Source organism: Equus asinus, chromosome 15 (assembly GCF_041296235.1).
Source record: "Equus asinus isolate D_3611 breed Donkey chromosome 15, EquAss-T2T_v2, whole genome shotgun sequence".
NCBI lineage: Eukaryota > Metazoa > Chordata > Mammalia > Perissodactyla > Equidae > Equus > Equus asinus.
Window position 1 is genome coordinate 36,179,505 of NC_091804.1, and position 13,279 is coordinate 36,192,783.

Sequence of the window (13,279 nt, forward strand, 5' to 3'; positions counted from 1 at the left end):
CTTTGTAGTCTCAGAATGCAAGGAGGAAGGACTTTCCCTGGCACCATCCCCCTTGCCTCCCCCGATCTCCCAAAGTGCGTCCCTTGAACTCCTGGGGAAATTGAACTCCTGAGAAAGTCCTGGGGAAATCCCAGGGAAGGGAGTCGCCTGAAGCTCTGCCCCCTCAGCGAGGGTGGCCGCGATTGGTCCACCGAAGACCCCGCCCCTTTCCTGGGCGGGGCCACGGGCTGGGGCAGGGGAGTTACTAGAGGCCCCGTCCGCGCGCCCTCCGCTCCCGCCGCCTGGTTCTCACCTCGCCATGGTTCGTCTGCCTCTGCAGTGTCTCCTCTGGGGCTGCTTGTTGACAGCCGTGAGTTGAGTTTCTGCTCCGACCCGACCGGGGAGTTTGGGAGTTGAGAGTGGGGAATGGGAAGAGAAGCAATAACTTCGGGGAAGGGACCTCCTTAGTTGATTTTGGGGGGATAAGAGGGTGCGTGGAAGCTGGGTAAGGTACCAGGGTCCTGGCTGAATGAGGTGGGCTGCCTTTCTCTCCTCCCAGGTTGGGATCTCAGGTAGCCCACCGAGGGCGCGTCGTAGTCGGGGCACAGCAGGAAACGTGCACAGACGGCGCAGATTGGGGTGGGGTTTTGGGAGCCTTAAGCCGTTGGTAGAAAGGCTGGAGTCTGGGTTTGCCTCAGAGGCTGGACACACAGAGACTACTGAGGGGTTTCGGAAGTGGGAAGAGAGGCCGGCCAAGGGAAGGGGCGGGTCCGGCAGATTTCCTGTCTCTTTCTCGTTGTGGACAGATGCCAGCCTCTGTGAGTGGTTATCATCTCCTTGCCAGCTGGGGCTGCTTGCTTCCAGGGCATCTTGTGGGAACAAGGGGTGGGCGGAGAGGCCCAGGTACTTCTTTGAGAAGGTACACTTTTAACACTGCTCCCCCCCCCCACCCCCCCCAAATTCAGGGTGATCCAATCTAGTTAGAATACCCAAGGCTGTCACTGCCTGCTGAATTTAAGATGACATAGGGAACCCCTGGGGAAAATGAACAGTTCATAGGACCCAAGAAAGGGTTAGGAGACCAGCAAGGGTTTCTCCAGAAACCAGAAGGGCTCAGATATGCCCAGCCAAGCGTATCTCCGGGATTTTCAGAAGCCCACACTTGACTCACTTTTTGTTTAAATGTATTTTTGTAGTTCCTCATTCAGGAGGCTGGGAATCCCCCAGGTATCTGACCCTCTCATGCCAACCCCTCTGGCCTCCCCCTACTTTCGAGGGCTGTAGTTTCTGGCATGAAGTCTGGGCAGGAATGACCCATGTAGTGGGGAATTGGCAGTAAGGGAAGAGTCAGTGGGGGAAGCTGCTCTGGTCCCAGAACTTTCATTTTCATTCTAAGCATTGGCTCTTAGGGAGAAAGGAGGCAGGAAGAGGGTGGAGCTGGAGGGAGGAGGAAGAGGGCTTTTGTGGGAAGGAGTCGGAGAAGAGCTAAGGGAGGTAGGGTGAAAAAAGGTCTGGGCTTCTCGAGAGCATGCTTCCAATTTTGGCTCCAGGCAGACGCTGGGCTGTGACAACAATAGCAGGGGCTATTTATTGAGAGCTTCCTGTTTCAGGCTCTGGGCAAAATTCTTTACACGCATTCTCAGTCTGATTTCTTTCAACTCCCCTGTTATACAGATGAGTAAACTGAGGCTCAGAGAGAGGAAATGTCTTGCCAAAATTCTCCTAGCTAGGTGGAACCTGAATATAAATGTACATCTGCCTGATTCCTGAGCCTGCCTCTCAGATGATGGGGGTCTCCAAGCCTTGGTCCTGGGCTCCTTTGTGTCAGAAGGCCGGGAGCTATAGAGTGGGAACTGGGGACTGACAGACTCTCAGAGGAGGAGCTCTATTTCTCATGTGTTTGAATAAGGCATGGAGGACTTTCGTTGCTCTGGAAGCGCGGTGGGAAGGTACACAAGGTTGCAAGGCGAACATTCACAGGATGGTGACTTGTGACATGATGGTGGGGGCAGCAGCCTTTTCTACTTCCTTCCCCATTTGGGGTAAGATACATTTCCGTAAGTAATTTGCCCATCCAGGGTGAATGAGAGCCACAATTAGGCAGGATCCTGGCCAGCCAGTTAACCAGGGTGCTAGGCATCCAAGTAGACACTCACATAGGTTTGATAATTAAAACTGCCATTTAATCAGCACCTACTATGACGCTATGCCAGGCCGTATACATATATTCTTTCTCATCTTCATAACCTAATCTGTGGGGCAGGTATTGTTACTCCCCTTGTAGAGATGTGAGAACTGAGGCCAAGAGAAGCAAGATAACTGGCAAGTGTTACAAAGTCAAGATCAGAGCCTTAAGCTGTTTGGCTCTCAAACTTGTGCTCTTTTCGCTGGTTGTTTCCAAAATGTGGGAAGATTTTAGGGAGTATATAGCTATGGAACTAAACAACATAGATTTACTTTACAGTTCTGTTTAAAATCCTTCTCAGTTTTTCAAAGAGGAAGTCACTGGAGATAGAATAAAGTTAATACCCCTCGAGCGCTTACTAATCTTCCTTTTTAAACGAAAATCAAGAGCAGGCCTGGGGCAGAGGGCTGTCAGCAAGCCAAGCAGCCAGCTGGAGTTTAATAATATGGTTTTGTTTCTGTTGAATTTATTTTTAGGGTTACCTTTTATTTATGAGAAGTGATACTGGTTCTTCTCTCATTTCGATGATATAAGGTTTACATTTAAAATAAATGTGTTTAGGGGCTGGCCCCGTGGCCGAGTGGTTAAGTTTGCGCACTCCGCTGCAGGCGGCCCAGTGTTTCGTTGGTTCGAATCCTGGGCGCGGACATGGCACTGCTCATCAAACCACGCTGAGGCAGCATCCCACATGCCACAACTAGGTGGACCCACAACGAAGAATATACAACTATGTACCGGGGGGCTTTGGGGAGAAAAAGGAAAAAAAAAATAAAATCTTTAAAATAAATGTGTTTAGGGTAACAGGAAGTAACTAATAGCATGGGTGGGACCTGGATGTAGTAAAAATAGTGCAGGTGAGACCCAATTTGATGGAGTAGTGAGACCCGAGTCCTCATTCTCATTCTGGATTCTATCACTGTGTGACCCTGGGCAAGTGACCCTGGTCCTTGGTCTCACCATCTGTAAATTGAAAGAGTTGGAGCTTCACAATCCTGGCCTTTCACGAGGGTGGGGTTGGATGATCAGATGATGAGGGGCTTGAGGGAGAAAACATGGTGAGGCTTGGAGAGGGGAAGAGGGTGGGGAGCAGAAGTCTAGAAGGAAGAGGCCAGGTGCTAAATATAGCCCCAGCCAGGACTAGGACCAGCCGAAGCCAGCCAGCCTCAGTACTCTGGGGGCGGTACTGGAGTCCTCATGAGCTTTTGGGTCTTTGGGAAGAGGAAGGACTCAGGAATCAAGCCAAAAGGAAGATCTGTTTAGTTCAGAGACTATTGCGAGGTTCCAGGGCAATCACTTTGTAGAGTACCAGGATGATTCTCTGGTGCTTTTGTAATCATACCAATCGGCAGTTCAGTTACAAACAAAGATACCAAGTAATATGCAGCCTCTATGTTTCTGCTTAGCACTTCCACTTCAGTTCTAACCTCTGTCCTGGCTGATTTTCACCTTCCTGCCAGGGAGGCGACAGCAGAGATTTCAAGATCCCTTCAAATTGCCCAATTCTCTTTTTAGGTCCATCCAGAACAAGCCACTGCATGCAAAGGAAACCAATACCTATCTGGCAGTCACTGCTGTGATTTGTGTCCGCCAGGTGAGATGCCAACCTTCTAGCTCTATAGTGGGACCCCTCTTGGTCTGCTCACAGATGCAGACCCCTTGTGTCAACTATAAACTTGAGTCATAAACCATCCCTGGGATTTCCCATTCCTGCCTGGGGCTGTCAGAATGTTCTGGGTTCCCTCTCTGCCTACCCAGGACTAGGGTTCCTATCTCTTCCATGTCCCCCACCAGACTATGAAGGCTGGAAGGGTCCGAGACTGTCAGCTTTGAATCCCTCGCCCTAAAGCCCAGCCTGATCACTTTTCGGTAAGTGTCTGACTCATTAGATTTGGCTGGACCTGCCTCATTTCCTGATGTTTTCCAGGAAAGAAACTGGTGAATGACTGCACAGGGATCACCGAAACAGAATGCTCTCCCTGCGGTGCAGGCGAATTCCTAGACACCTGGAACAGAGAGAGCCGCTGTCACCAGCACAAATACTGCGACCCCAGTGCGTGGGCTGCTGGGGAAGGGGCACTTGGGAGCCAGACTGATATTCCAGCTCATTCCTGACCGTGTAGCCATTCTGGTTTTTTTATAGCCACGGTCCATTCTGATTGGTTGGAGTCTGAGTTGTACTGGTTGTTAAATAATTTGTTTGTCATCCCTACTTGGAAGAGGGTCTAAGGAAAAATAGCAGGAAGGGTGAGGAGCAGGGCCCTGAGCACGACCAGCAAAGGGTTCCCATCCTTCCTGCCTGTCTCTGCTCAGACCTAGGCCTCCAGGTCCAGAGGACAGGCACCTCAACAACAGACGCCACTTGCATATGTCATGAGGGCCAACACTGTTCCAGCGATGCCTGTGAAAGCTGCATCCTGCACAGCCGGTGCGCCCCTGGCCTTGGGGTCAAGCAGCTCGGTAAGTGGCCTGTCTGGGAATCAGCTCTAGAGGCAGGAGAGAGCAGCCAAGGGCCAAAGGTGGAGGGGCTGGGCAGTGGGCACTCAGCCCCAGAGGCGGAAGGGATGGAGACTCTAACCTACGTGGGAATCTCTGCTAGAGTGAGCAGGAAATGGAACCTTCTTGGTTCCACCTCGCACCATGGGTGTCTGCCTGGGGAGGGCGGTGGGAGGAGCCCTCCCAGGGGCTGCAGCAGTCAGGAGAGTATTACGCAGGGGGAAGAGTCCTTAAAGCAGGCAGCTCTTCCTGCCCTGTCTGTCCACCGGTTCCCTTGAGGGCCAGACAGACGGTCCTTGGGATGATTAATGCCTCCTCCTCCCTCCCAGCCACAGGGGTTTCGGATACCGTCTGCGAACCCTGCCCAGTCGGCTTCTTCTCCAAAGTATCATCTGCTTTGGAAAAGTGTCACCCTTGGACAAGGTATAAGGACTCATCCCTTGTGTTTCCTGCCCCAAGAGGGGCGTGGGACCTGTTTCCATTCTATCCAGCCACCTGTCCTTCAGCCCCTGCTCCCCAGGTCCACACACACTCGTGCACTTGTAGAACTTCTGGAGTGACCTCGTGGCCGACCAGATGGACACCGTTCAGTATTTTCTTGCCTGTTCTCTCTTGGTGGTAATAGACACTTGTTGATCTCTCCATCTTGCCTTCTTGGGGGCACTGTGACACCTCTCTTACTTTCTTTCTACCCCTCTTATGCTCTTTCTCCCCCCGCCCCCCCAACCCTGAATCAGTTGCCGGGTCCTCGGCATCTCGCCTTCCAAATGTCTTGGGATTCCTTCTCCTTCCCAGCATCTCCACTGTCCCCACTTTAGTTTGGGCCTCATCAATGCGGTCTGGATGATGCTTTAGCCCCCTCACCAGCCGCCCTGCCTCTGGTCTCTCCCATTTAGCGGGTTTTCCATCCTCTTGCCAAAGTGAGCTTTCTACAGCTCAGTTTGGGTCACAGCACTCCCTATTTAAAATGCTTCATGGCACTCTGTGCCTCTAGGATGGAACCCAGGCTCCTGCACGTGGCCTCTGACCTTCCAGCTCCATTTCCTGATCTCTTCCCACATCATGCTCCGTGCAATGCCCTCAACACACTGTTCCTTCTCTTGCATCAAACTCTTCTGCCTGGAGTACCCTTACGCACACACCCAATTAACTTTTTATGTTGAATTTTAAAAAATGGATAAGACAGGCGCATGGGACAGAAAGCACAAAAGGGCCTATTGTGATGTCTCCCCTTTACCCTCCCCTCCCTAGAGGCAGCCAGTGTTCCTGTGTTCTTCCAGAGATTCTGTGTACAAAAAAAATAAATGCACACACATGCAAACACAGACACACACAGCATCCATACAAATAGTAGTGTCCCATATATACTTTGCTATTTGTACTGTCTGCCTTTCTCTAGTAGATTGCAATCCCCTTCAGTGTAGAGACTTGGCTTTTTTTCTTCTTCCACTGGTGTATCCCTTAAGCGTAGAACAGTGCCCGATGCATGGCAGGTGCTCAACAAATGTTGAGTGATAACTGGAGGCACCTTGGTGTAGTGGAATCAGAGTGCCGGGTTCCACCCTCACTGCAGCTTAGAAAGGGTGTGACCCTGTGTCAGTGTGTGACCCCCTTTTTTCTGAGCCTCGGTGTCCTCATTTGGAAAATGGGAATGACCTTCATCTCACACGCTTGGGGAAATGGCAGGCGAAAGTGTTTTGCACACTCTTGGGCTCTCTTCTCATGTAAGACTCTTCTCATGCATGTGCTCTCTGTGAAGCTTCTTTCTCTTTCTCCACGTTAGTTGTTTTTTTCTCTGGGGTGTCCTTCTCTGTCTGTGCCTCCCCACTCCTTCTGGGACCACCCTGGACCGGGTCTTCCTCATCTCATATCTCAGCTCCCGCAGTGGCCTCCTGGTAGCCGCTTTGCTGCAATTTCTCCTCATGTGAGCTCTCTGGTCAGCTGAGTCCTCTCACTGCTGAAGTCATCCGGTTGGATGCTGACGTGACTCACCCGCTGACTCCAGTCGAAACCTTCCAGGCTGATTATCAGTGATCTGGTTCTAAAGGACCAATTTTCCGTAGCTCCCGAACACCACCTGGCATTCCACCGACCTAATCCCTTGCATCACGTTGTCCTGCTTAGCTAGAATGTACTGCTGCTCTAAATTTTACTTCCTGCAGGGTCCACTTAGATCTAACTTCCCCAGGGAAGTCTTTCTGAATGACCCTTAAACCAGAGGTTCTCAGCTGAGCAATTTTGTCCCCCAGGGGACATCTGACAATATCTGGAGACGTTTTGGTTGTCACAACTAGGGAGAAGGATGTTACTGGCATCTAGTGGGTGGAGGCCAAGGGTGCTGCCAAACATCCTGTGATATACAGGACAGCCCTGATAACAGAGAATTATGTGGCTGAACTCATCTCTCCATTCCAGCCATTGTGGACTTTGTCTCCTCTTCTCTGAACAGTTCCCAGTTCACTTTCGCCTCTGTCACAAAACTTGGCACTCATTAGAGACTTTCCGATTATTACTCCTTCAAGATGTGCAACAATCTTTTCTCTGCACCCCTGAGTTCCCTAAGCACAGAGTCTGTGTTATTCCCATAATAACCAGCGTAGGAGGTTGCACATAATAGCTGCTCAGCGAACCTGGACTTGTTGGTTGTTGACTATCTCTGTTTGGGGTTGGAAATATTTTGGTTGGGGAAACTTAATGTCTCTTTCTGTGTGTGTGCGTGTGTGTGCACACATGTGTCTGTACACAGCTGTGATACCAAAGGCCTGGTGGAACTACAGGCGGGGACTAACAAGACTGATGCTGTTTGTGGTGAGTCCTGGAGAAGGGGCCCCGGCAGCAGGCTAGGAGGGTGGGGAATTGAGGGGGAGACTGAGGCACACAGAAACACCTGGTGGGGAAAGAGGGAGGGGAGTTGAAGTGACAGGAGGAGGCAGTTTGGAGTCGTGGCATCCCAGCTCTGCCACTTATCTGTGGAGTCTGGGCAGGTCATCTCCCCTCTCTGACCCTCAGTTTCTTGATCTGTAAAATGGGATGCTAATAGTGCCACCCTTAGTAGGCTGGTGTAAGTGCCTGGCATGGGCTCTTGCACCTCGGAGATGCTCCGTCAGTGCTGTCGTGCCACCCTGCACTTCGACTACCAGCATGGTGTGACGCTGTTTCCTCTCAAGGCCTCAGTTTTGATTTTAGAATGAGGAGGTTGCCCGATAGCACAGATCACAGACTCAAATAAATATAGGGACTAGGCAGGTCATATTAATAAATGGAAAAGGTCAGAAGTAAGAAAAACACACCCTCTTTGCTTTTTCTTAAAGTTTGCTTTCCTCTTGGCAGGGCTGGGACTCAAGTGAGCTGAGCAAGGCACTGACCTGGGGCGCAATATTTAAGGGGGTGCCAGAAAAATGCAGTAATCAAGATAAACAACATTTTGATGCCGTATTTTTTAAAAAAAATAAAAATTAATGCAAAAAAGTCTATAATGAACAAAATATCAAAACTTAAAGACCGGATCTGACCCTGCCCTTGCGTGACGCTGCCTCACCCACCTAGTCCTAATCCCAGCCTTGGTTCCAATAAAACTTTATTTAAAAAACAGGTGGCTGGCCTATGAGCCATCGTTTGCTGATCTGATGTTTCAAAACATGACGTTAAAATATTGTATATCTTGATTACCGAGTTTTTTGTGTCCCCTTAAGTTTTGTCCCGAGGTGAGTGTCTCACTGGCCTCACCCTAGTCTCTGACCTGCCTGTTTGTCTTTCTTTCATTTTCCCATGGAGAATAGAGACTTAGGTTCAAGAAATACTTTCCTTTCCCCTCCATTTTTCTATAACAAAGGCAACAGTGCAGACATAAACGATGCTGGACCTCAGCATTGGGCAGAGAGTAGGGAGGGGTGGGGAGTGTGCTGAGCTGGTGCAGGCCGGTGGGTGCCAGGTGGGGCTGCTGGCCCAGTGGGGCCAGATCTTCTAAATTTCTAAGAGAAACCAGATATGTAGATTTTAAATATGCAATCTCCCAATTTTAAAATGTTGGCAAATATTTCAAAACTCTTTTTAAATGTGCCGGTCACACTAAGACATCTGCCAGCCACGTTTTACCAGGGCCCCCTGTTTGAAACCTCTGATGTAGATGAGCTCAGTCCGGCAAGGCGCAGCTGCTTCAGGCATGGAGGTGGGGAGCCATCGCTGAAGCCTCGATTTTTCCAGGTTTCCGGAATCGGATGAGAGCTCTGGTAGTGATCCCCATCACGATGGGGATCCTGTTTGCTGTCCTGTTGCTGTCAGCCTGTATCAGTGAGTGCCCAGGTGGGGATGTGATGTGGGCGGGAGGGAGGGAGGGAGGAGAAGGTACTGTACCTGTTTCCTGATTTGGCCTGTGGCCTCACCAACTCCCCATTCCCTTTTTTTTCTCTCTCTAGGAAAGGTGGCCAAGGAGCCAGAAAATAAGGTAGGTCACCCCTGGGAACCAGGACAGAGTTTCGGCAAACCGAAAAGAAAGATTGACTCATTGTTGCCTATATGGCAGTTAAACTGATTCAGGGTCTGTCCCTGCGGCCAGTAGGGTGACAGCAGAACTCTCCCCCCATGCTGCGTTCCAGGGCTCCTCCTGTTGGGTCCCTGGGCACCAGCCTTTGTCATCTCCAGAGCTCACCTCCTCCCAGGGCTGCCCCGGCACAGTTGGCAAAATCTGATATTTGTTGTTCTTTTCTGGCTTTCAGTACATGAGGACCCTTATCTTTGGGGCCTTTGTTTGGGGGTCCATGGATGGGGCCTGGAGGGGCAGCTCCTTGAACCCACTGGCTCCCACTGTGGAAGCTTCCTGACACCCTTGGTGTGGCCAGCAGGGGGCAGGAGGCACCCATGGAATCAGCCCTGAGCGTCCGTGTGGGAAAGGGGACAGGGCTTCTGCAGGGCATCTGCTCCTGAGGGGAGGGCTCCTTGGAGGTGCCGCTGGGAGTAACTTCACGTCTTGGCTCCCCAGGCCCTCCACCGTAAGGTTGGATGGCAGGATCCTGTGGAGACGGTTTATCCGGATGATTTTCCTGGACCCCACTCCATTGCTCCGGTGCAGGAGACCTTACATGGGTGCCAGCCAGTCACCCAGGAGGATGGCAAAGAGAGCCGCATCTCGGTGCAGGAGAGACAGTGAGGCTGTGCGTGTCCAGGAGCGTGGCAGCGCGGGCCAATGGGCATGTGGCGGGGAGCTGCGGCTGCGGTTGAGGGCGAGGAGCTGGCATTGGGCATATCCCCGGTCTGCCTGCACCCCTGCGGTTCAGAAACAGTTCACCTCGGAGAATCCCCGCCCTGGAGCTCATTCGATCTCCCAACTTGCTTTTAAAGATGGAGGCAAAACTTTTTGGAGGGCCGTATAGTAACAGCCGCCAAACCCTCCCACGCAGCAGGACGTCTCATCGTGGTTTCTGTGAGCCCACGGAGGCATATATACAAACGTCCAGAGCAGCGTGTTTGTGACAGTGAACAGCTGGAACTCACTGAACTGTCCACCAACAGGGACTGGCTAAATAAAATTATAATATATTTATACAACGGGATCTCAAAAACTGTCGTGGGAAAAAAAAGCAGGTTGCAGAATGATGGGTACGGAAACTTTTTTTTTTAAAGCTTATACCCCAATACAATATGATATTATTGTCCATGGATATGTGTATAAACATAACAGAGATTCTATGTGTCGGTATAACCACGAATCTGGAAGGATAAGCAGAAAATGCACAGCTGGAAGAGTTGTAATGTCCGGGTTGGGGAAGAAAGGTCGGGGGAGGGTTGGTTACAGGAAGATTTGGCTTTCCCATAATGCTTCATTTTTTTTTTCCCCAAAAGGAGAATGAATTCACATAATGCTTATGTAATTAAAAAGTCATCAAACATGTAAAAAGAAACACGGGGGTGGATGTGCTGGGTGACATGAGCTGCTTAACGTGCTGTCAGGCTCACAGAATCAGGGCACTTTCTGAGGATAAATAAGAATGACCCCAGGCTGCTATCCCACCAGGGCGGTTTCCATGGGCGCTCATATTTGACATCATGTTTGCAAAGGGTTCTCTCCGTTTGATTCCTGTTCACAAAAACAGCCTTCGGGGCAGGCAGGGCTGGCAGCCTTCCCTCCCTCTTTAACAGAGTTGGAAATGGAGGCCCAGAGAGGTCAAGTGATTTGCCTACTGTCACACAGCAATTTGTAATGGTGTCCAGAGCTCTCCGCTCTTGGTCCTGCCCTGCTTCTCCCAGACCTGCGTGCTCTCTGGAACCTACATCTAGAGCTACTTCCTGGGGAGCTCCTGGGCCTGCCTCCTCCTTCTGACCTCCCAACTGCTAACGGAGCTGCAGCTTCTCAGTCAGATGGTGCCCCCTTCCCTGCCAGCAGTATCTTAGGATAAAAATAAACCGTCCTGTTCTCTTTTCCTGCTGTGCCAACTGAGGGGGAGCCTAGCCAGGAGGAGCAGCAGATGGAGTGGGAGCAGAGGGGAGGGGAGGAGAGGGGAGGGGAGGAAGGTTGTAGGACAAGGAGGAGAAGGAAGAGCAACGCAAAGCCCCGGCGGCACAAAGATTGAGATTCGTAATGAGGATGAGGCCAGGCTGGTTTAACCCAGGGATCTCAGCCATTCCCCCCAAAGAAGCTGCTTTGGACTTTTCCAATGTGTCCTGCTGCCTGGAGGGTGGGGGTGGAGAGGGCTTGTCCCGGATGGAGGCTGTGAGGGCAGCTGGGAGCCAAGAGAGGGGCACCTGGCTTGGCAGGCTTCCCAGAAGAGCTTCGAGAACCATTTGGATGCACCAGGGGGAGACATTTGGTTTAGAAAGCGGAGGAAAGTGGTGGCGCTGTGGGGGAGGGGAGCTTTGAGACCTCCCCTTCGGCCCCTACCTAGAGTCCAAATGCTGCTCATTTACGACCAAGTAGGGAAAGTTACTCATTTCCGTGCGTGGCGGACAGAGACAAAAGACCCACCTCAACCACCTGTTCTCTGTGTGACCTCGGATGGGTCACTTTGCCTCTTAGCTTCTCGGTTTCCTCAGCTGGCTAATGGAGCCGGTACCATAGCAGGTGCTTCGAGGCCTCCTCTGTCTTCTCCCAGGTCCGAGGTTCTCAATCTTGTCCACGTGTCAGAACCCCCCATAAGACTTGTTCAAAGACAGATGGCTGGGCCCCAGTTCCGTGTTTCTGATTCAGTAGGTCTGGGGTGGGGCCCAAGAATTTGCATTTCTCACAAGTTTCCCAGGTGATGCTGATGCTGCGGGTCCAGGGCTCACACTTTGAGAACTCCTGCCCTTGGCATTCACATTTCTAGATCAGCAGTCCGCTTCCTAGTGCAAGCACGTGGGGTTGGTTGCCTTGGGGCTTTCCCTGGTCTTGAAAATATGCTTGGTGCAGGCGAGCGGCAGATCAGATGGACCTGGGGGATACTTGCAACCCACTAGGAATGAAAGTTGGAGGATAAGTGCCCTGGCTTCCTTGCCCTAGGGAAAGACAAATCTGAGGTGGGTCCTGTACTGTTTCCCAGGTTGTCCAGATTGAGCCCCACTGCCCCTCTGCACTGGCTTTCTTCCCTTCCCTGTCTCACGCCCCCACTGGGGCTTCTTGGGTTCAACTCCTGAATAAACCCCCCACACTCCTTCCTTGTCGCAGAGTCTGCTTCTGGGAGAAGTTCCCCTAAGAGTCAGCAGAGCTCATGCATGAGAAGATAGAATTTTGCATGCTGCAGCGTCCCGGACAAAGGGACAGGGTTCTTTTTCTTGGCCCCTGTTGCAAGTTCTGGGTGCTAAATGGAGCTCAGCCAGGAACTTTCTGTGTGACCTTGGGAAAGTTACTCTCTGGTTCTGGGCCTTTTCCCCCTAGATGCATGATGAAGTCCTGGGTCCCTAGGAATGCTAAGAATCCTGCCAATTCTAAAAATGAACGGAGAGGATGAACCCATGGTAAGGTCTGCTCTGGCCTGTGGATGGAGGGGGTGGGTGTGAGGCACACCTCAGCCAGAAGGTGGTGCCAAGGTAACGTCCGAAGACCCTGGCGGCGGGCTTTGCAGACTCTCACACCACATCCCGCCCTTACGTTGGGGGTGAGGCCTTTCTTCCCTTTGCCCCATTGGCCTGAGGGCTCGAGCCACCTGCAACCTCTACTCTGCAACTCCGTCTCTTGCCCAGGTCTCCCTTCCCACTGCTTCCTTCGCTTAATAAGCTTCAACTGCATTCCTCCTGTGGTCTCAGCCCGAGCCATGGTTGTGCACAGTGGCACTACAAACAGCGCATCTGGATGGAGTGCTCACTGTGTGCTGGGCACAGTGCTGAGAACTTTATGTGCATCGTCTTAGTCCGTAGGACAACCCGACAGAAAGCACAGTCTCTTCTAACAGCCATTTTACAGATGAGGCTCAGAGACTAAAATACTTGCAAAGGTCTGAAGAGTCAGAGCCAGGATTTGGACCTAACGTGGTTCACCCCAAAGCCTGTGGTTTTTATCCATTCAGCGAGTAGGGAAATAGGCACATGTTAACAGGCCATTAAAAGACAGTCTGACTGCTCAGAGCAGGGGTTGTGAACTCACCGGCACGGGGGCTGGAGAGCAAGGCAGGCCAGGTCAGAAGTCACGATGGCAGGGACTCTGGCAAAGTGGTG

The 13,279-nt window shown here is 51.5% G+C and overlaps 1 protein-coding gene across 2 annotated transcripts; it reads left to right on the plus strand.

Moving 5' to 3' along the window:
• The first annotated feature begins 206 nt into the window (after positions 1-206).
• Positions 207-10,342, plus strand: CD40 (CD40 molecule). Of its 2 annotated transcripts, none has more exons than XM_014859912.3 (9): positions 207-349; positions 3,677-3,755; positions 4,089-4,214; positions 4,475-4,621; positions 4,987-5,080; positions 7,404-7,465; positions 8,861-8,959; positions 9,073-9,101; positions 9,636-10,342. In XM_014859912.3, exons 1-9 carry the CDS (start codon positions 299-301, stop codon positions 9,801-9,803), a joined length of 855 nt encoding a protein of 284 aa, XP_014715398.1. In that variant the 5' UTR covers positions 207-298; the 3' UTR covers positions 9,804-10,342. The 2 variants fall into 2 exon arrangements, with proteins under 2 accessions (XP_014715398.1, XP_014715399.1); XM_014859913.3 differs by having other exon boundaries at positions 8,861-8,947.
• Positions 10,343-13,279: the final 2,937 nt, after the last annotated feature.